General features: G+C 36.3%; 1 protein-coding gene across 2 annotated transcripts in view; it reads left to right on the forward strand.

Annotated features, from left to right (window-relative positions):
* Positions 1 to 24,215, forward strand: part of PIP4K2A (phosphatidylinositol-5-phosphate 4-kinase type 2 alpha) — a 111,899-nt gene that overhangs the window by 71,464 nt on the left and 16,220 nt on the right. The window contains exons 4-6 of one of the 2 annotated variants that reach the window (XM_051611674.1): positions 7,343 to 7,495; positions 18,810 to 18,956; positions 21,512 to 21,550. In XM_051611674.1, the coding sequence (XP_051467634.1) occupies positions 7,343 to 7,495; positions 18,810 to 18,956; positions 21,512 to 21,550 (339 nt within the window). The remainder of the gene's footprint in view (positions 1 to 7,342; positions 7,496 to 18,809; positions 18,957 to 21,511; positions 21,551 to 24,215) is intronic. The other variant, XM_051611676.1, reaches the window with a different exon arrangement.

Consider the following 24,215-nt stretch of genomic DNA (forward strand, 5'->3'; position numbering starts at 1 on the left):
AAAGAGGATGATGAAAATTTGGATATGGAAAAAATACAGAAAAATATAGAAAAAATGACATCAAAGGAACTGAAGAACTTACAGAATGCCTTGTGGTGGGAGTGACAGTGTTTGACCTGCTGCAGTTGCAAAAATTAGAATTGAGAAGTAAGTAGTATCTAAGTATCCTTACAGAAAAATAATACTAGATATAATACTAGAATAAATAGGAATGACTGGAAAATTAAATTCAAATTCAAAATTAGACTCACCTTTTCAGCAACAAATTATTAAATGCTAGAAAAGCTACAGTGATGAATCTTGGTCTTTAAAAGCTGGAAAACTTCCAAGCTTTCTGCAAGTTGTACCCTGACCAAAAGCAGAGATCGGAGTTCAGTAAAGGAATAGCTAGGTGAAATGAAATGGCTTCTGATGGGTAATGGTTGTGTTGGATTCTAGTTTACCATGTTGTTGAAGGCTCCAGAAAAGCTTCTGTGAACTTCAATGAATTGTGAATCAGATCCTACGAGACCTGTGGAAAAAAAACCCTTTTCCTTACCTAATACATTTTTACTGTAGGAAATAAAACTCTGCAGATTGCTGAGATTTGGGGAAAGACATGCTGAGTGAAGAGAACGGGTCTGTAGTAAAACTAAGTAACCTTTCTGTTAGCTTGCTAAAGAATATGTCATTCCTGGGTGAAATGACATGTAATCTAGGGGTGCTGATTAACTTTTTGGGAAATCAAATACTAGTAAGTGGTGTAACTTTTACCCATTTATGTTTAAAGCTGTATTAATTCTGTGGTACAGGACAAATTCTCAGCACTCTCAGCACTGAAGAACAGATTAGTATTTCTGGTTGCCTGCTACTCAGTGCAATATAGGTGGATGATATTTTTTTATATTGATTTATGTGAGGGTAGTGAGACTTCCAGCCAGTGATTTCTCAGAGTGAAACTGTTTGGGAGAGTGGAGGAGGAGGTATGTGAAAGAGAAATCTAATAGGAGTATCTCTGAGCTTGGCATGTTAAATGTGTCTTCAGTTGTATAAGTAATTACACAAGTAATTTAGCGTAGTCTTTAAATGACCTCATAAAAGTATTCACACTTTAAAAGTACAAAACCTTTTCTTCCTCCTGAGACCAAAAAAACCAGCAGGCACAAGATTAAACCTTCACAAATGAGAATTGAATGGGGAATTGGCAGAACATGCACACTCAGGGCAGGAGACTTCAGTGAGTTGCTAAGCGAAGCTGTTAAGTGGAGCAGGGTATGTGTGGCTGACAGATGTTTTAATTGTGCCAGAGGACCGAGGCATACTGTGGTGGATTTGGAGAAGGCTGGGAAAATCTGAAGTGGACAGAGCACTGTGATCCTCTTTTCTTTGATTTCTGTGCACACTAATGCTATAATACAAGCAGGTGATTTATAACTTATTATGACTAATACTCCAATGTTGTACAGCTGGATACATGCTCTACTGGTTCCTGACACAATATGGAAGTGCTATGAGGTAGCAGAAAGTGCCTGTAAAAGGTTTGTTATATCATCAAACCTGCATCTTTTGGAGGATAAGAGTTGCATGGGTTGTTTTGTCTGTATCTGAAGGATGTCCTCCCTGTTCTGGCTTTGTGGCTCATAGATCTGTGCTAAGTGAGGAGTGGATCATTTCCCATCTGTTCATATTCCACTTAGTCTTCCCCTAATTAAGAAGCACAGCCAGAGGGAATTCAATCTGGTATTTTCTGTCATCTATCTCTCTGTCTCTCCTTTACCTTTCCCTCAACCCTGTGTATATATTCCTTTTGAAAAAGGGAGATGCTTGAGTTTCATTCTTTGCTTCGTTCCCAGTCCACTACAGACACCTTACCTAAAAAGGAGGTGGTGTTGCTGGGGGACAATGATGGGTCTCTCTTAGCTGAGTTTAGAGCTGAACAAGAAAGCAGTGAAACAGCCCTACGCTGCTTTCTTGCAGGTTCTATCAGATTTTATTCCAAGACATTTGTGCACCAGCGTCTATAGTGCTGGATCACAGAAGTGTTCTACCATGTCTCATAAAAGTGCATTTGACAGTAAGAGACAAGTCTGTGCTGTGCATCCAGTAGCAGTCTGAATCACAGAGCAACAAATGCTTTTTTTCTGTCTGTCTGATGAACATTACTACATTTCTTCTTGTGCACTTTAAGATGAAAGTGGTTAACTTAAAGGCTTGAGTTAGATAATCCCAGAATAAGTTAGACTTCTTTACTTATCTAGGTATGTCTAAAAGAAAATTTTGAAAGAGAAAACCTCAGAAGCTTTCCACAGTCTTTGTGGTGTAAAGTGCATATTGGACATGACATATGGTGTTGCTCATATTTTTTGTCTGAGATTTCTTACCAGTTATAGGTTTACTAGTGGTTGTGGTTTAATGAGGCTTAAGTACAGGACCTTCTTGGCCATTTTGTGTGTTAATTCATGAGAAACATTTTCCAGCAAAGAGTATCTTCACTTCTTAATATACATACTATTAATTTGTTAGCATTTGGCAGGGTTGAATGGGATGCAAGATGCTTTGGTTTATACTTAACAGTGTTGAGTCAAACAAGTAAGTTAGCTTCACCTACATCAAAAGGGAAGGATCTTAGTGTTTTTAAAGTATTTTTAAGTACCCATATTGTTTCCTCTTTGAAGCCCCTAAACTCTTCTAGTTTAATCCTTTTGGTGAAGCTGTGCCTTGATCTTACTTGCTAATGATGACCAGTTCAGGCCAAGTCTTGTAATCTTTTTACTTAAACACTCATTGTTGTCATGATCAGTCAACAGTATATGTATTTTATTGAAGACTGATTTCTAACTATAAACAAGTATAACTAATACAGTTGAGCAGTAAGATACTTTGCATCTTACCTAGAAGCTTTACTTAAGAAATTTGAACTCTTGTTCACAGAAGTGAGTTAACCATTACAAGTGAAAACTCACAGGCAAAACTCAACCATGCATTTATCAGCACAAGAAAGTGGTAATGCAATTACTAGTAATCAGCACAGTATGATGGATTTAGATTTATTTTTCAGCTATTTAAACAGTACTTATTTAATAAATGAATGCAACAAAATAAAGCATAGCAAATAGTAATATTGATATCCTCCATGTTCCACCTTCTTTCAGAGTTCAAAGGAACTATATTCTGTATTTGAGCAGAGCATTATATTTAGAGGGTTATCACAGGAACATAGACTTAGTAAAACTAAAGTGTCAAAGATTTTAATTAGAGGTTGTTTATATCTTAAACATGTTTTATGTTAAAACATCTGATCTTAAACTCAGATTTATTTCTAGCATATTGTAGAGAGGGTATTTGGGTTACCTGTACATGTATGTGACAGTGCTGCTTAGCACGAGATTGGTTCATTTATTCTAACAAATGGTAAAATGACAGCTCGATGTATTCTTAATTAAGTTTTATATAGGTACCTAATAATAAAATAGCCATCTACTAAAAAATAATTGCATCACCATTTCTAACCCGTTAGTGCATTAAGAAACAGCAAATTGTGTGCTAAATAATTAAATACAGGTGTATTATTGTCAGTAGGATTTTTGGTATGATAGTTGTATTTGCAGATTAACTTGTCTTTACAGTTAACAGTCAGGTAGAATTAATTTCCACTAGAAAAAACAGCTATTGTTGGAAAAAACAAGAATCTGTAAAAAAATCAGTGACATAATAATGTTTCTTCCAGGTGACCTAAAATATGACTAAATATATTAATTTATTGTAAAATCTTACGAGTTCATTTTTTTTTTCTGTCCAGCCTGAATTGTAGTGAAAGAAGCATGATAAAAGGAGTTATTAGTTGATTCATTCTCTTAGTGTAACAGGTGTTATTTCTTTTTTAAGTCAGAATTTCTTATTGCTTATGCTGTCCATATTTTTAAGTGCATCAAGTGTCCTATTCCATCATGGGGAAGAAAAAATCTGAATAAATTTGTTTGTTTTGATGGTCTGCTACATAAATGCACCCATGTACTAGATATTCCTGGTTAATGATGGGATGAAAGGAGGTTCCTGGAAAGCAGGAAGAAGTTTATTTTAAGGCCTAATAACCTATGTACTGGATTTTCCTGGTTAACAATGGGATGAAAGGAGGTTTCTGGAAAGCAGGAAGAACTTTATTTTAAGGCCTAATACTTAGTATAACACTCCTGTGCAAATAGTGCTTATGAAGACAAAAGGAGACAGATTTTAGAAGAGCAGATGGTTATAGGAATAGCATTTGGAAGGTCTGAAATCAAAAGTGGTTATTTTTGTCCCTTGCTGTCTACAGAATTAGTAACTGAGCTTCAGCAGCTGAAAAGTGCAGAGGAGAAGCATCTCCTGTGTGTTGTATCTCAGTCAAGACATTGCTAGCAAGATACTTCATTCATACTGAGTATGCCCAGGTCTGAATTTTACTCAATCCTGACAAGTCTTTTGGTGAAGAATGTTAAAATACACCTGAAGAGTATTTGAAATTTTGGAGAATAATGCTAGCTGTAGTCCTTCTTCCCATCTTTTCTGTTTCTCTCCTCTTCAGAAGTTCAGTGGCAGACTAGCAAGTACACTTTTTTGCAGCTTTTTATATCGAAGCAACTTAAGTATCCCCCAGGTTAATTGCTTTTAAGATTTAGACCACATACCTTACAGTTTGAAGACTAGGGTTCTCTGGGAAAAATATATTCAGAAAACTGTGGTTACTACTTTGTTGCAATTAACCTCAGAATACTGCAACTTTTTCTGCTGGGAACAGTAACAAGTAATTACTCAGTAGCCTTTATTATTGCTAACTGAATTACAGTTTAGCTGTATTTCAATTCACTGCAAACACTAATGATTACCTATGCTTCAGCTTTTTCCAAAATTAAAAGTAATTATTATTACATCATATTTTCTAGTTTGTGATTAAGGTAACTGAATTGCACATTGTTTTTTTAAACTGCTAATATCAGTTCTTCATTATTATATATATGCCCTGGAAATAAAGTCAAGTCCTGATTCTAGAACAGAGAAGGTTTCTACAGATGGTGGTTTCTAAAACTAACTCTATGTGTTATTAATTTTGAAAACTAATGGAGTACTGATTACAAGTATAGCATTAAGAAAATTCAGTTAATTTGTGATACCTGTTCTCTTGAATAGACTTCATCAGTACATAAAAACATTTTAGTGGTGGAGTAGTGGGAAATTAATTTGGATAGGAAACATCTGAAAATAGCAGTAATACTTAAATTCCCTTCTCTGGTATCATCAAGATCATGTGAATTAAAAGTGTATGAGGACTCACATCTGTTAAAATTAGCTGTCCAAAAGCCAGTGCAGAGAAGCAATTGAGTCTGCAATGGGTATCCATATTGTTCTTATCAGTCTAGAAAAGTGTTTATAAACATTAGGGAAGCACCCACATCCTTTCTGTCTTTAGTGAATAGAAGGGATAATGGAGAAAGACATCACTTTTTATCGTAGACTTTAGTAATTTTTCTAGTTCATTGCACAAGCCTAGAAATATTCAGGGAGAAGTGCACAAAGATTTGTTACTCCTACATGTCATAATTTAGCTTTTCATTCTAATAAGACCTTGCAGAGCTGCATGCTGTTCGGTGATTTACAGTTATTCCTACTACTCCCGAGTATTTCAGTTGAACAAAGGAACCTTGTGGGAAAATGTTTTTCTTTCATATTAAGCTGATTTCAGAAAGCATCCTGCATATGGAATAAAATTGAACTATGCTGAAGGCCTATTGAAGTCAATGGATCAACAAAATATGTTGACATAATTGTATGTGTTCAAGTGTCTTCTTAAATTGGGGCTATAGTTGCTCTCATCTCTTGGTTGAGTTTATTACTTTATAATAATTTCTGACCTTCTCCCACTGGGATTGAATCTGCATGTCCAGTTGCTGCTAAAATCCATAGAGCTTGTGAACAGATTCATCATTGGTAAAACTTTCAAATAAGGCATAACTCCTATAAAAATAAACTTTTGTGGGTTTGATATATGGTTGTAGTAGTCTTGAGCCTATTTGTAATTACTTTCTGAAAGCATCATTGTTCTTCCAGTGTAAATCTGGAAGAATTTGTGACTTACTGAACCACACAAACACATTGTAATTTGTAGCTGCTGGAGCTCAACTTTTGCTATTCAAGAATCTACAACATTTACATTTATATACAGAATTTTAATAAAATTTGTGAAAAGGGATTTTCTTCTAGCAGGGAGAACACTATGCTATGTGAGTGTGGAGGGGGGGAAATGTATTTCAACTGCTATTTTTGCAGTATGGAACAGTGAGGAACTATAGCTGGAGTTGGGGTTTTCTGCTACCATTAGGCATATACCAGTGAATACTGCAAGTTTATTTCATAAGCACAGAAGTGTTCCAGCAGTCTGTTGGTAACTTGTTTAACCTTTTTGGTGTACGATCCATATTTATGGAATTATACATGGGGTGTAAGAACATGATTGTGTTTTTTTTATGGCTGTGCTGCTGCTGTTACTGCTTATAATGGTGTAATTCAAATATCTAACAATTGGCATAAACTCTTACCTGGTGAAGAAAGACATTTCCAGCCAAAAGCGAGTTGTCATACTTTGTCTAATTTATTTTTACTGTTTTTTTAAATATAAAGAAATCTAATCTGAATACTACTTATTTTCTGAAAAAAAAAAAAAGAAGCCTGCTTTTGCTACTGTTGAAGTACAGGTAGTTTCGAGCTTCAATCTAAAAGTGGTCACAAATCTCTAGCAGCTTTTCTTCTAACAACTATGTAGTCATTAGCTAATCTTTCTCTCTTGAGTCTGTAAGAAGGCAGGTTTATTTTACAAAAGGAGATACTGTACAACAGTTGCTTAACACTAGATATCAAATAATTGGAATAGCTCTGGTACTAGAACTCAGAAATTCATGTGTGATCTTGTTCATGGATCCCATTGGCTCAAGACCACATCCTTCTCAGTTTTAAAGTGATACTGTTATTACAGAAGAATCCTGTATTTATACTTATTCTGTTGTAATACAGTGTTCCTTTTGGATTTTTAATGTCTGTATGTTTTCTTCCCAAAAGCTGATAATGTGTACATAACAAAGTGCAATGAATCCTCATTTGGTGTTGATAATGAGTTGTGAATGGCTGATGGTCAGTGCCTGCCACAAACCATTCTTTTGGTCTCAATATTTTTGAAGTCGTGTCTCAAGATAATCCCATCTGTGATTACTTGCTTGGCAGAATTCATCTCGATGCAGATGTATTGAAAAAGGTGTAAATGGTTTGTATTTGTTCTAATTAAGAGTTCCATATTTTTGTCTGACTTAATGCTTTTTTGTTTTAAATCAATTGACAGAATTCATTGACAAGAAGTGCACCCCTTGCCAATGATTCCCAAGCACGCAGTGGTGCCCGCTTCCATACATCTTATGACAAAAGATACATCATCAAAACTATAACAAGTGAAGATGTAGCAGAAATGCACAACATACTGAAGAAATATCATCAGGTAATATGCTAATTATTATCAGGGTGTGGGAATGGTTCTAAAATCTTATAATGCTGATCTTCTTTAGAGTGGTAAAGGTTTTAAAGGAGTAATTATAGGGAAAAAAGAACCACTTCAGACTTTTTTTCCTTTTGCATGAGCAATTAATTGTATGTCTGTGAGTCACAAGGCTGTACTCTTCTAAATATCTAACCTGGCACTAAGTAAAATTATATGTCTACATGGAATAGGTTTTCCAGGGAAACGGTGGATGCCTCATCCCTGGAAGTGTTCAAGGCCAGGTTGTATAGGGCTTTGAGCAGTCTTGTCTAGTGGATGTCCCTGACCATGGCAGGGGGCTTGGAACTAGATGATCTTTAAAATCCCTTCCAACCCAAACCTGTCTATGATTCTGTGATACAGAGATACTTACATGGAGGCCATAAGCTCCTTTGCCTTACTAGGAAGATGGCCTTTCTTTCAGCCAGTCCCAGGCTTGGAGCTACTTTATTCTGGCCTAGGTTGGAGACGTCTGTGTACATGTGTATGAATGGTGCAGGTGACCACTTTTTTCCCGGTCTGATCACTGAATTTTCTGTTTCACTAAAAACGGATTTCAAGCAATTGAAGTTGTATTGTATGAGAAGAGAAAAATTTGGTGTAACTAATGTAAAATTCCTGCTAATAAAAAAACAAGATTGCCAACGTAAATTTCCAGACACAGCATTACAGTCAAGGGTGAATACTGGAGATCCCTCGAATCAGCCTTGGTAGCTGTCATACTGTGCCAGTGTATAATTTGTGTGGACAGCACGGGGGGAAGCAAAACTCAGGAAATACGAGAAGCCTTAATAAAATCAATGCTGATTTTCTTAGCCCCAGATCAGTTTTAATAATCTCTAAAGCTGCAGAGATAAGAAAAGCCTCTAAAAATAATCTAAAATATGATACTCAAAAGAAAGGGGTTTGAAACCTTCTTTCCATTGTCCTGATCACTTCTGTGGGTGGGGTTTCAGGTAAAAACTTCAAGATATTTGGGGTTGGAGTTTTGTTGTTGTTGTTTTGGTTGATTTATTTTTTATCTTGCAATGGTTTTATTTGGTTTTGGGGTTTCTTTAAACATGTACTTTTATAAAACCATTTCTGAAGTAATCTTTTGAGGTGGAAGGAAGGCAAAAGCATGATTTTGGGGTGCTTGGGATTGAAGGCATATTCAGCCACCTTCAGGATGCTGCTTTTTTACCTCCCTCTCCTCTTGCTGTGTTGATATTGAATGCCATCTAAATCCAGAGTAGCTTGTGAGGCCTTCACTGAGTCAGATACAAACTCTTTTCTCTCTCTGCATGCTATTCTTCTGTTTAAATAACATGTAGGCCCACCATGTGTGTTTTTTAACTGGATAAATATCATCACTATCAGAAATGTTGGTAAAACCATCTTTTAATTACAGTCTTACCAACAAGAAATTTTGAAGTATTATCTAATTGTAATTTGGAGATTATTATTTATTACAGTTTTCAAGCTTACAATTTTTGCTTTGATCTGAAAGGATTTTGATCTGTGAAGCTGTGCAACAGAATTAAAGTTTTAATCCATTTCATATTTGGCATTAGAAGCTGGTATTTACCATCCAGATTTTGAGACTTAATCCATCTGAGAAGCCATACTGCCGTTCAAAACAGTCGTCTTCTTTCAGAAGTGTCAATGAAGGAAGTGCTAACATGAATCAACTTCATCACTTGGAATCTTTTTTCATTACTGCTTTCAAAAGGTCAGGGTCCATAATAGGCTAGCTTACAAGTAGTAGTGATCTGAAAGTTACCTGTACCAGGCGTCTGATTTCACTTTATACTGGAAAAACATTCATGTAAGAAGGGAAGCATGCACTTAGTAACATCTTGTGCTTTATTGCTTCATTATCTTAAATAGCTTTAGTCCAAAAGCTTTATGGTGCCTCCAGAAGATTCACAAAGGCATGGCTTGTATTTCTTTTTGTCTCAGACTTGAGAGCACTTTATAAAGTGTAGTAAATTCTGAGTAACTAAAGTACCGAGACAGTTCAATAATTGGATTTTTAAATTAAATAAATTAATTTTGGTATCTTCAGTAATGCACTGTTAAAAGAAGAAAACCATTTGGATTAATTAAATACCATCTAAATTAAATACCACTCTGGTGATGGCTGATACTGTATCCTGTGTGTTGCTCCTGGAAATTGAATTATTTGAATCATGAAGTACAGCAGCTTTTCCTCCCATGTGTCTAGATGTTTTTCAGACAAGTGAAGCGTATCTTAGCCTGCTGAACAAAGTCTGGAGAACCCGTGGCCTGGGTGGGAAAGTTTTAAATCATTCTCTTGACCAAGTCATCCCACACAGGATGGCCTTAAACTACATTTCTGCTAGCAAACAGTGCCATTCCGGATAACAACCATCAGCACTTGGGCTCATAATGGTGTCTCTTGTGGTTTTGCTTTGGGCCAGCTAGCAGTCTTCCAAATTATGCTGGGCAAGGTTCAAGCTATTAACTTAGGCCAGTTGTTATTCCTACTTAGAAGTTTGAATGTGAACATCATGTTTTAGAGGACAGCTTAATAATTTGGATGTGAATGGTTCCATTCCAACTAGAACTGATACTAGAGAACAGTCCAAGAACTAATTCACTAGTATACATGTTCTATGATATTGCTTGGTTGCAGTAGTACAAGGCATTTCAGATACTGTACTAGTACTCTTGTGGAAATCTTTGTCAGTAAAACAAGTTTTCTTGAGTTCAGTTTTATTTTGGCACACCTTCTTTGCCAATAGAGTAACTATCAAGTTACCTATACTGATTTTACATACCTGTCTTGCTGCCCAGTATCTTCCATAATTGTAATTGTTGCGACACTTGAAGAGGCTAATTGTAATTACACACAAAAGTACCACAAATACGGGACTTCTAGGGAAAAGTCTGCTTGTTAGCTTTTTCCAGTTTCGTTTCACTGGTTGCCAGCAGCACTTACATGTGTATGGAAATGTCTGTCCCAGCTCAGTTTGCTTCACAGCCCAGGTCTGATTGTGTTTTGGACTTCATGCCCTTTCATCATACCGTGTACCAGCTGCTGCTAGGGCAAGGCTGTGTTTGAAAGGTTCAGCCTGCCAAGGAGCATGCAGGCATGTTCAGATCCAGTTTAAAAGACTGTTTCTCCCGTTCCCAGGTCTCCCTTGTTAGAGATCTAGTGCCCCCAAAGGACCTGAAGTTAGATCATCTATCCATCCTGCACAGTAAACACTTGGTATCTTGCACTCTCTTTCACCTGCCTAAGAAGATAATAATTATTTTCCAGTTACTTCTGACATGATTATGAGTGAGATTCATACCATTTGTAACAGATCTTCTCTATCCCAATATTTTTTTTTTCTTCTACAATTTAATTCCAAGTGTCTTGTCCACATTGAATTTCTGAAAGAGTTTCATTTAAACCATAATTTTACTCACCTATTTCCTTATTAAGGCCAACGGGTCCAAGCTGGTAGAATAATTCTAGACCTTGGAAGTACCTGTGCTTGTTTAGGGGCCAAACAAGCCTTATCAAATGTTTTCCAACTTGAACTTCTTAATGATAAGTACAGGAGGATAATTACCTGTAAGCAAAGAATACTGGGGAGGGGACAATGTCAAGTGTGAGAAACTGGATATGTTCTTCATTTTCTTTATCTTTGGCACTTGCAAAATAGCTGTCATTCTCCTTGCACCATTGGAACTATGAAGCTACTGATGAGGAATCTGAAAGTTAGTGTAGTCAGCAGAGAGACACAGCAGGGCAGTTTTCCCGTGACTGATTCTGTTACTTGGAGTAGGATTTCAGTGGTATTTTTGTGAGTCGCAGAAGGCTAGAAAGCAACATGTAGACTGCCACTGGAAAATAGAAATACCAGAAATTGGAGGCTGAGGAGATGTATAATCCACAAACCCATCCAGTTCTTTCTGTCCTTCTTTCAATTTGTCTGAAGGTGCAATAGCCTGTCTGTGCTTCAGAACTGTGAGGAACTGAGCTTATAGTTACACAGTTGGTATACTTAGGTATTTGCAAAAGGAGCAGGAATTGTGCATAGCCTGTACTTGTAAGTCTGAAAATACCAAATCTAGATTGCCCGGGTTTTAATTAATCAAAGTTGTAATGGATATGACTGTACACCGTAGACAAATCAGGTTATTTCCAGGAGACAAGAATGGCTAGTAACATGTTAGGAATGTAAATAAAGTTAGTTTGGCTGAGTTACCCACTTGCTCCTGTCTGGGTGGAGCCCTATTGCAGTATTGCTTGGCATTTTTCAAAAGTAACCAGTTGCATCCCAGTTTACAGTATTATTACCACTATAAAAAATATCAAGAGTAAAACCAAAAGACATACTAGAAATCTGTAAATAACTGAAAGTGAACCAGGCTTGACAAAGTGTCAGGCCAAGTTACTGTAGAAACATCATATAAGTCTATACAGCGATTCCAAATTAAAACTGTTGAGTTGTAAATAATAGTCCTGACAATTGCAAATTATAGTTTCTATCCAAAATTATTAATTACATTCATTCGTTTACCCTGTCTGATGTGATGCCTTTTTTTTTATAGTGGCAGTCAAGCCCACAACCTCAGACAGATGGTGAATGCTTCAGTCTAAACACTGACACTTTCTGTCAACTCATCAGATGAGTCTGACGCTTTTGGTACTGAGTAGGAACACTGCAGATCATTATTTCCTCTCACAAAGTTAAAAAAAACACAACAATGAAACAAAGCACTAAGCCAATCACTTCCAAGCTGATGGGGAGTTATATCTTTCTCCATGCTTAAAGCTGCAAAGCATCTTGTTATTTATGACTGGACTATAAAGTTCCATCATGCATGGACCAGCTTTCTATCTACATTTAAAGACAAAATGGCCTAGAGCATGAACCAGCTAGGCTTCCAAGTGTTGTGGTAAATACAAATATCTATGTATGTTAGGTTCTTACACTGTGAATTTCTATGCTAGTTAGTTTCTAACTACTGTAGTATTTTATGACACATAGTGTGAAGTAATGCTTTTAGTCACATTTTAATGATCATTTGCAATTTATTTGGCCTGCCTATATTACTGGTATGCTATCAGTTATTAGTAGAACTCTTCCTGCTATTCATCAGGTGTTACTTTGAATATAATTTACTTACCAAATGGACTAAAACCATTGCTGTGCTCCAATCTGTCAGACTTTATAATATTAAGAAAGTTGTTGCAGTATTGGCTCACAAGATGTAGTTTGACCATTGCAAATTGAGTTAATTTAATCAACATGTTCCGTTAAATAGTGTATCAGGGCAAAATCAATTATTCATTTGAAATACCTCCAAATCAAGTGCAGTTTTGTTTTAAACTTGTGGTCCTGACCCCCAAGAGCAGAGATCAGAAAAATGGAGTTAAACCTACCGCTGACTTTGGTGTTGTTAAAGGACCGCTCAGCAAAGTCATCTGGGATAGTAACTGCATTGCCAGGATTTCACCCTGTGTTTAAGGAACAGGTAATAACCCTGCTTTCTATTAAAGGAAAACTTTTCATTTCATCATTGATTCATTGTATGTTTTCATGTTTCTTTGGACTATTAAAAAGTTTCTTAATTTACATACAATATAGAATATATTTCTGTAGATATTGGTATATATGTAGATATTTTCTAAAATACAGGTATGACTTTGAATGGCAGAAATCAGTGACAGTTGAGTAAAATTCTGTAGGCAGATGTTCCAGTTTCTGAAATGTCTGAATACCCTGCCCTTCCCCATGAAATAAACTTGCTTTAAATCTAAAATTAGTGTCGAAGTGGAGTCATGCGATTTGAGAATAGATGACAGGCAGGATAGAAATAAAAAAGCGCAACCTGAGTGTCTCAGAAAAACCAACAGCTTTTGAACACCTTTTTTTTCTTTTTCATTAAAATGGACTTCAAAATGGATTTATTATTCCTCAGTGCTGACACCCAAGTGACTTCAGTAAAGAAAAGAAATCGAGAAGCCATCTCAAAACAGGTGAACAAGAGGGAATTGTTAGCATACAATCCTTCCAGTATAAATCTACTCATGAGTGCAGGTACCCTTTAGGTTTTCTATAGGTGGCTGTCCCTGTTGACTGCACATTCTCTTCCCTACACAGGTAATTGTATTCAGAACCAGCACCTACTGCACTGTCTGTCTCCCTGGCAACCAGCAGGATAGTGAATAGTGGTAAAGGAAAGGGAATACCCATTTACTGGAGGCTGCAAACAGCAGAGTGATGGGGAAGTGAATGGCAAGAAAGGAAAGAATAGAATGAGCTAAAAAGGTGAGAGAACAATATAAAGGAGAAAACAGAAGCAGAAAAAAATACAACCTTAGCTTCTGGAGAGGTAAAAAATATGAAAGAAACAGGAAGACAAATGAAAGGAAAAAAAAACAGAGAATAAAGTTAAACAGGAGGAAATTGTTCCAGGAATGGGGTTCAGGACTGTGCAGAAATTACGGAATAGTGCCAGGTTATTGAGAGGGAAGTAGAAGAAAATGTTCAAATCATAAATAGATTAAAAAACATTACTATAGACTAAAAGCAGTTTTGCCACAGAAGTGATGATGAAATAGGCTAGAGAATGCCCCAGAAAAGAAAGTGGGGACCAGGTGTCTGTTCACAAAAAAATATGTAATTACACAGAACAGCAGAATGGACTTGGCTGCACTGGCTCTGTTGAGGACTGGTTTTCACCAGCAGCTGTTTTCTATATATTTATTGTATTTTATGTGTATAAGCTACTGATGATGTGAAGAACTCTTTGAGAAGAAATCCACATGCACAGTGACTCATTTGATGGTCACAGCACCAAGTATAATGTTCCCAAATATTCTGAAATTTTGACGTAACTCTTTGGTCAACTTTTTAACCTCCTTTTTGGGGAGCAATTCCATGGGCCAATGCACATACACACAACACTTTAGTGGAGGGTGTTTTCTGATTGCAGTCAAGAGTATTTGGAAAGAGAAAGCTGAGCTCAAAATAGGAGTATCAATCTCTTGTCCTTCACAGTGTCCAAAGTGTTTTTAAGTAACAGTTGCTTGCCATTCAGTTTCTTTAATGAAAGTATCCTAATAAATATATAGACTTCTCTCCTAAGAATTTTATCATGATATAAGCATGATGGCCTTCATCATGATGTAGAAAATCATGACAACAACACATAGGGGGATAACAAAGGATGAGCATGTTGTGTGTTTCTGAATTAATGTTTGCAAAATAGGGCTACCTGTGAGAAACAGGAATGTTGAATTTTCACATAGAACCGAGGTAGTTATAGTTCAGGATTTAGTGTTCAGTGTTGTCAAATCAGTCCACAGATTATCTCCAAGGGGAGGATGAGAAATAGCAGAAATGAGAATTTTACCTTGGTTTTTTTTCAAAAATGGCATAACTTCTTTGCCAATAACATACATGCACTATGCTATCTTCTAGTCATCCTGACATCTAACTAGCATTACCATGGGGAAGCAAGAAGCTAAGATTCTTACTTTTCATGTAAAATGAGGTAGGGAAAGTTCTGATCTTACTAAGGAGCTGTATTTATACCAAAAAAAAAAATGACAGTATGGGGTCATAAAGAATTTTTTTACTGATTTTGAGCTTTAGGCATGGGCTTCAAAAGCACTGAGAAAACTACAAGTTTTAAAACTATGCTGTGCAGCTGAAAAAATGTGTCAACATGCTGATGTTATTGTATTTTGTTAATGGTAATAATGTCCTCACGCTGTGCAGAAAAATGAAAATTCTCTGAATTGACAAAAAAATAATGGGGTATTTATTATAGCACTTCAAAAAATATGGATTTTGTTATTTCATATAAGGTCTTGTAAATGTGTTAGCTAAGCATTACGGTTTTATTTAGAAAGACTGCTTGGTAGAATTGTTTTAATGTTCTTTTTAGAAAGAGTTAAAATAAAGAAGTGAAGGTCTTTTCTTTCACTGAAATTTAGCAGTCCTGTTAAGCATGTACTGGCTTATTTTCTAGGCTCACTTTTATTCCAGCTGTGAGTGGGAAACTTCAGGAAATCATTCCTTAAAAGCACCTTGAGGTGACTAAATTGCTACTTCATTTATATCAAGATGGACAAATTGAAAATCTGCCAACCAGTGACCAGTGCAAGTCCTGCTGGACTCTGAGCCAAACAGATGACACATTTTGCCTCCTCTGTGATGCAGATATGGGGGATTTATAGTTTCAAAGGTAGGAAGTTCTAGAGCAACCTTGTAGATGCTGAAAGCAAGTGGCCTTCCTCCCTCTTTCCTTTGTCTCCCCATCAGGCTAAGAAATTGTGTCATGGGAAACACTGAAATCATGCCAGGGGCTTTTCTTTGAGTTGCAAGGGCACCAAGTGTCCACAGTCAGCAGAGAGTAGGAAGCAACTGTTGCAGCACATGGTCTGCTTTGAGAAGGTCCCTTAGAAGTCTGCAAGAACACAGCCAAGTCCCTTTTTATCTAGTGAAAAGTGGTACTAGCAGAACTTTTCATATCCTGTGTTGCATGCTAGTAACCCTGCCCATTCAGGGGGCTTGTTTGCAAAATATTAGAATGAAACAACAGCCTTAGCAAATGGCTAACCCTAACTTACAAATAGGATTTAACAACTTTCATTAATTGCCTTTTTTCCCTTGTCATGTAATACAGAACAGTTTGCTAGGGGGTTGTCTACTGCTGACCAAGGGATTTGCTATATGTTATTACAGTGGGTATATTGCAGGTATTCTATATTAATGACACTGCAGTTTTACTGATGGGGACACTTCAGGACCAGAAAGGTTAAAATCAGAGGGTTAGCAATAGCTAGGGTTGAAGAGATTATTTAAGGGTCAAGACTGCCCTAGCAGCTGGGAGGAAGGGCAGGGAATAATTAATCTGATACTCAAGATGCCAAGCTGCCATTCCTTCATGTGGCACAAGCTCTTGGTGTAATGTCAGATAAAGCTTCTGCATTCAGATCCCCTTATGGAAAACTGGAGTAATAGTATTTATTTATGCACAGGTATTCAAATTCTGTGGTTAAGAGCCATAAGACTAGGAATGGCTGGATCCAATAAAGAGTTCAATGGCTTGAAATTCTGTGGCACTAAGCTCATTTTGAAGCTAGATCAGTTTTATCATCCTTGCACAGCCTAATTATCTTAGAGAAGGAACTGCTCAGTAAATGTTTTTGTAAGAACAACCCTTCCCACCTTCTCTAAAACATTAGAAAAGTATTTACCTTTTAGGTTATATGCCAAGTACTTGATGTTTATCACAAAATAATCCATGTTTTTTGAATAATAGATACTAGTATTTTAAACAAGTTTTCTGTAACCTCTGTACTAATAGTACAAATATAATTTTATGATCAGATCTCTAAAAGGAGCTACTGATGGTCAGAATGAGCTATGTATGGTGCAACACATTATAACTGCTTTGTGAGGTTGTTAACAGCCCTATGATTGAAAATCCTTCAAGAATTCCAGTTTAAAATTTCTGCATACATTAAACACAGAATGCTTCCCAGGTGCAAACTGATCAATAACTGCTCAGGACTGACATTGCTTTTGTGGCCTTTTACTGTCAAACTTCTTTTTATTTTCGGGTATACAAATCTGTTTTCTTCCTAAGATTCTGATTTGAATTCATTGAGCCTCTGCAGCAGATTAAGGTGTTTTGCCTGTTCATAAGCTCAGATTCACCAATTTAAGCTTAAAATGCTTCCTTGTGAACTGTCACAAAGGTGGCATGAATGTGTGTTCTGTGCTTTGGGCTTGTAATAACCCCCAGTGCAGCGCCGGGCAGGCAGCAAGGGCCGGGACAGCCCGGGCTGTGCCGGCCGCGGTCAGTGGAGCTCACGTGTCAGAGCTGGTAGTCAAAGTTACATTTAATTCACAGTCGACAGTTTCCGTCCTTGTTCTTCATTCACTTTGTTTCTTACTGGGCAGGATTGTTTTCAGGACTCTTAAATCTTTCTAAAAAGCAATTTTTAATTTTACCATGTAAGAAGGAAAGCCTGAATCCGATGTGTACAAATTCCAGTATTTACTTAGTGAGAGAAATTCCTTAGAGTTAGCAGAGGAACCCAAAATTGCAAAATCTCTGGGGTTCCCAGAGCTTTGTTATATCGTTTGTTACCAAGTCCTACCTACCTTTGTTAAACAATTCAAATGACTTACTCAGTTAACTTGTTTTAAAGTCTCTGTATTTTAGCATCATGTATTTCTAATGACCAGCTCAATTTGGCACAGAAGAAACAGCAGCATTAGTATTCAATGAATATTTAAAGTTTATCTGCTTTACAAGGTGACTGTTGTTTAGTTTTCGTGTTTCCTATTTAGGGCTTGAATTTTTTATTTTCTCCATTTTGCTCTGTTTGAGAGTTGGTAATAGTGGAAAGAGGAAAGCTAGTGAGTCCTTTTCTGGTTTGTGTCATTGTGTCTTAACTTTTCCTTGGTTCCACAAATATAGGTGGGTGTGTTTGAGTTGGTTTTCGGATTAATACAACACGGACATTTTTATTCAGAGAATCAATATTACTTCTTCAATAGTTCTTGTTGTCAGTGTAGTCTGTACTTTTTCTTCTCCCTCCAGTATTCTTTCCAATAGAACTATGAGTTGTAAGGCAAGTGATTTAAAAAAAAAAAAAAAAAAAAGTTAATAGCCCAGATGTAATGGAATATGGTGACTTTAAGGAAATACAATGATTCGTAAATAAAAAAATACAGGGATCTTGCATTTCACTGCTCAGGTGTATTGACCCTGAAATGCAACTATCGTGTGTGGAAGTCACAGAAAGCTGATGATAGTAAGTAATACCCCTTGCTGGGTACAGTGCCATGAATATTCATCATCGTGAAGAAGTATTGGGAATGGAGAAACAAAAATTAAACACATTCTGGGACAAAGAGCACAAAGTACAGCAGTGTCATGTTTGAAAAAAGTATTTGTTTTTTGTCATCAGTACCAAATATGTTAATCTATGTTAGTTGTGCTTTTTGGACCATAAAAAGTGGAAAAGGTCTGTCAAACAGAGCCTGCTTTTCCTACAAGACTGTAGAAGTCAAGAGTTATAAGTCAAGCAGTTCAAGAGTTTCCTTTTTAATCACTGGCCTAAAAGCAGAACGACATCCTGATGAAGTGGCTTGTTTTGGCTGGTTTTTAGAAAGTTTGTCTCCACACAAGTACCTATTTGGCAAAGAGATGTGTTGTTTCTGTGTATTTTATCTTTTAAAATATATAAATATATGTATTTAATATACATTCATGTTAATTTCTGTTTTTGCTTTTGCTTCTGCAGTTTATTGTGGAGTGTCATGGGAATACACTTCTTCCCCAGTTCTTGGGCATGTACAGGCTTACTGTTGATGGAGTTGAAGTATATATGATTGTTACAAGAAATGTGTTCAGCCATCGTTTATCTGTTTATAGAAAATACGATTTAAAGGTGAGAAATAACTGATGATAAAACAATGGACAAAGCAGCTGAAAATCTTTGCTATGAATGTTAGATTAAGCTGATGCTTTAACGTTGCTCAGAATTTTAAATAATTTAAAATTGTGATATGTAAGAACCAGCATTAACTGGTTTACATTCTGCATCTAAGTTTAGCAAAACTGAAGAATGGTTTTATAGTAATTGCACAGATTTCTTTGTATTGCACATGTTTTAAATGCAACCAGGTATGTTTGCTAAACGTAACTAGTGGTTAAAGGTAAAAGCTTTCACACCAGTGCAATGATAACTCTGCTTCTTAGAGGTTTTTATCAAGATTATGGAAAGCCACAAATTATTCTGCAGAGGGCTTTTATAAAATAACTAAATATATCATCATTTAAACCAATAAAATGCTACTAACAAAATACATTGCTACTAAAAAAGCTTCATATTTCACTCTATATTTTAAAAATATTTCAAGTAGAAAAGAGGAGGTTTTTAAAAAGCAAAATTTCTGTTGCTTTTTTCAAAAGGTGTGTTATTTTTGTTTCAGAAGGTTTATCTGCTTATTGTAATTTTGCCAATGGTTAATACACGGTGCTTACAACAAATTCCCAAAATATAGTCTTAGTCTTAAGGGATTGAATTTCAATTTCCTCTATATAAGCTTCCCTTAGAAACCTGCTTCTTTCTGATACACTTAATTTCTGTGTTGAACCACTAAGTGCATCTGCAAACTTGTTTTAAGACGTTTATTTAGCATTCTATACTAAGAGATTTGTAATGCTACATACTGCACCTTTTTTTGCAGCAGTCAAGTGTCTATGTAGAAATTGGTTAGATAGTCAACTGACCCTGATTTATAAGAACTGATTTCCAGATTTTCAACAATTGACTTTTTGGTATTTGGCATTGTTGGCAGCAGAACTCACTCAGGAAAGACATTTTTTTGTTTAATTTGAGAGAACTGTATGTGTTTCAGAGCATTGCAATGTCCAGATGCAGTAAAGAAGGGATGAAAGCACAACAGAAAAAAAACGTACATTGCATACGGTACCTTCTTATCATTGGTGTCAACAACTGGTGCTGCTGTTTACCTCTCTGTACTTAATCAGTTTGTCCAGCAGAACAGAATTACCTTAAATATAAACTTCTCTTACAATTTAAATTTAGCATCAATATCATACTATTCTTCAAAGTAAACTCCTTCACTCAGCACATTTATAGTGACACTGCATATATTATAAATAGCTTTTTCTTTATTTACATTGCTACAACATCAGTGATTGTAGTTCCAGAGTCCTTTTACATATGTGAATTTTTAGACACCAGCTTAGAGCTCACTTGTAGCTCAAGTCTTCACCTGTGTAGGTACTAAGAGACAGCACAGATCAGCACAGGATTTCAAAGCTATTTTTCTGGCTGCCAAGGCATTTTATAGAAATAACTTCAGTGTCAAGTTCTACAATCTCCCTAATTTTTACCATTGTAAATCCACTTTTTTCCTCCAGTTTGGTTTTCAGCTGATCTTTTTTCAGGCCCAGTAGTCTGTTGGAGCTGTAGCTGTCTGTTGGAGCACAGAATACTACGTAAAAGGTGGATCATCTGTAAACTAAAATCTCAGACTTTTACCAGGCTTTATCATCAGTTAACAATATAATGGGCCATAGGCACAAAGTCCCATTTATCTTTTTTTTCCATCCTTTCTAAGTTTCTTCCTGCAAACAGAATAACACACTGTATAAAAAGATGTGGTTGGGAATCCTCACGTTCTTTAAACTAGTACGACTCCACTCCAGCACTTCTTTACACAATGCACACCTTTCAACAAATGGCAGAGCTAATTTACCCATCTTTCAAAGGCCAGTTATCACATTTATAGTTATTTCTTGCAGTGCTAGTATGTGATAAACAAATGCAGGGTACTTTAAGGTGTGGTCCTGCTCCAAGAAATTTGCAAGGAGATACTTACAGCCATTTTTGTCATCTCTAGCTTATTCAGAAAGCACCGTAATTGCCTACTAGTTTTAAGCTAAAAAATGAATAAAAAAAAATATATCCGAAATGTCTTTGACAATCACAGTAGATCTTGTGAATTCAGCTGGTCTCATCTCTTCTTTTGACTTAATGTTGCTGTGAGGTGCTTTGTTCTTGTTTGTGATCTTTTAAATATTTTTATGTATTTTTATTGAGTGCCATCCTTTCCAAATGTTTATTACGTATGTCCAAATAGTTATATAGAATAGGCTATTCCATGACTATACTGCTAAATTGGCACAAAAAGGTAAAAAGTCTGAGACATGAGGAAGAAACTCCAGCAGTCAGGAGGACAATAGATGTAGAGCATTTGAGGATTTAATCCATCTTTCTTCTCTCATGATACATCTTTAAGTGGTTGCAGCAGTTCAGTGGCCCTGGGCATTCTACCTACTGAATCAGCTTTCTTTAAAACAGCTCTCAAGTTCAAAAGGATGCAGTTCATCCGCTTTTTGACCTGTTATCGTAACATTTTCAAATTAGTTTCTGACATATGCACATTTTTAGATCCATTTTTTCTGTTTCAGGGCTCTACTGTGGCTCGAGAAGCCAGTGACAAAGAAAAGGTATGGTGCATTTCTGTTTCTTTTTCAGTTATCTAACCTGCTAGCAAGTCTCAGGACAAACATAACCAGTGCTATTCTAGCCCCATTTCTTTGTTTTCTGTCGTATTCTCCCCTCTTGAGTTCTACCTTATTCCCTCCTTTATCTTTCCTCTATTTTCTGCAGACCTCTGAATATTGGTTTGCAATGGTGTTGAGATTTCAGAGGTAAGTGAGCCAATCCTCTACCTCCTCCTTTTCCTTTTTTCTCTTCTCTTCTTAGTTTCTTCAGGGCCTGCCCTGTGGTAGGAAAACATCAGGACTTTCTTCTCCTCCCTCCTCACTTACTCATCTTCTTTCTCTTGCTCTTTAATATTGAAATTTCTGGATACTCCATGTCAGTTAATGGAATTACGTGATCTGTCACCATTTCTAATGTGAAAGCAAAGATGAAACAAACCTTGAATTAGGAGAACCTTTGGGTTTATAAAGCTCATACAAATGAGCATGACAGACGTAGATGTACATGTAGCTATAATGAGAGACCATCTCCCTCAAATTCTGGGCTGAAACTTTGCTCTAAAAGGAAATAGATCACTTAATTTTTCTCCATCTCCAACTTGAGTTCATTTGGAAAATTTAATGTTCTCAAAATCACATATCTCTGAGGTTTTAGTGTAGTAGCCTGATGGCTTTAGGAGAGGTTTGTCTAGAGATTCTGCAGATATTCAAAGGTGACACGTAGCCTCCATCATTTAAGACTTCTTAGATTTCTGAATTTGGGTAAAGTCCAGGAACCCATGACACCTGTTTTGCTAAGTTTTCCAAGCACATTCCTTCTGAATTCACATAGTGTCATTCAGCAGTTCACTTAAAAGACTTCATTTTGTGTTTTCCTCAAATTCCATTTAGATAATTTGTTTTTCTCCTAAGCATTAGCTGTGCCATACCTGCCTCTGAGTCTTCTACAGCTGCACTAAGGAGTAAGGGACATGCAGTAGCTATCAGCCCTACAGTTCTGGCTGCATGAAAAACTCAATGTTAAGTTTTTCTACTTTGTCCTGAGGTATGAACGAATACTTAAAATTCTTCTTCCAGCATTAGGCAACTACCGTGTCCCAGATGCCAACTGCAGTTGCAGTAGTTGGCGTTAGCTTCTCTTCTGCTGTACCAGGCCCTCAAGATCACAGCTTGAATGGTCTTCATCCTTTTCTTGTGGTCTGTTTTTGTTCTTGTTTAGTAGCACAACTCTAGTGTTTTTAAAGCAGTGGGATTAACCCTGCAGTGTCTTACAGATTACACCTATTGTCATTGAAAACATGTGCTGATATTACTAAAATAATCTGAGAGAAATGAGGAGGGCACATTATTTGGATGGGACTACTTTAGGTTGCAACATTAATGCTTGGAATAGTAATGTAAAATTTAAATATACTACATATATTCGGCTAAATAGGAGCTAGCACTATACAGATATTTAGAGTAGTGTTGTTGAGCAGTTTTAGGAGTATATCACACAATAATAAATAGATTAATAATATACACACGTTAATATGTTGAGTGAGAACCTCAAAGAAGCAGTGCCTTAATTTTGTTCCCATCTAAGTTCATGGCAAAATTACTATTGAACTTGATTATAGCTAAGTTAAAACAAAGCTGTATAGTTTTGCATGATTGTATGTGACAATTATTCTCTAAATTTAATGTGAAATCATATCTTCAGTAAGGCTAATAAAAATTCCTTTCAATTTCAACACATCTAGAACCTCCCCTTTCATTTTGAGTACTTCTATGAAAGAAATATAAAAAAACTTGATCCCCCCTAATTCTGCTGCTGCTGTTTTAAATCTCACACGTTATTTTCTTTTCAAAGAAATTTGATTTCTTGGAGACAGAACTACACTAAACTTAGTGGTGTTGCAAGCAAATAGTCAGAAGCTGTTAGAACAGCCTTCAGTTACTTATCACTCCCCTTAAATGCCAGTGCATGCATTGGGGACACTTGGAAGTTCATAGGGGAAACATTTTACAAACACATTAAGAAAGACTCTAAGGAATTCAAGCAAGGGAAAAATACTATTTTTGCTTATTACATGTTTTTTGTCAAAGTTTTGGAGCCTGCTGTTTCATTTGAAAGGGTATTAGCTGTATTGTAGATGTTCAGAACATTCATCATCACTGCAATCTGGATCTCCTGCAGTAGGCACTAGAACTACAGTGGTTTTCTCATCTAAAACTACTTAAGTGTTTCTAACACACAGCTTTTAAGCTTAAATAAAAAAGGGGGTTGTGTATCTGTAGAAATAGACAAGGAAAGTTTGTTTTTGAAACTTGGAGCAGTTCTAAGGGCCTGCTACCATGACCTGTATGTGTGCATGCAGGACACTAATCCCAGGGCCTTGAGGGCTGTGTGGACATAAGTATGTAAATGATCCAGTATTCATCACTGGCAAGTGCAAGTTTTTTCCCTTCTATTTTCTCTTGTCACTATTTCAGACACTTTTGTTGTTGTTGTCTTCTGTGGGAATCTTCAGCCAATCTTAAAGATATTAAAACATTTGGAAACTTCCAGGTTGAAAAGGGAAAAAAAAAAAGGTTTTTTTTTGTAAATGCTCTGAAGAGGTTTTGGCATCTATGTCAGAAGAAATTGCTCTGAATAATTAAATAAATCCAGACAATCTCAAATACT

The sequence above is a fragment of the Apus apus genome, chromosome 2 (assembly GCF_020740795.1).
Source record: "Apus apus isolate bApuApu2 chromosome 2, bApuApu2.pri.cur, whole genome shotgun sequence".
NCBI classification, from domain to species: domain Eukaryota; kingdom Metazoa; phylum Chordata; class Aves; order Apodiformes; family Apodidae; genus Apus; species Apus apus.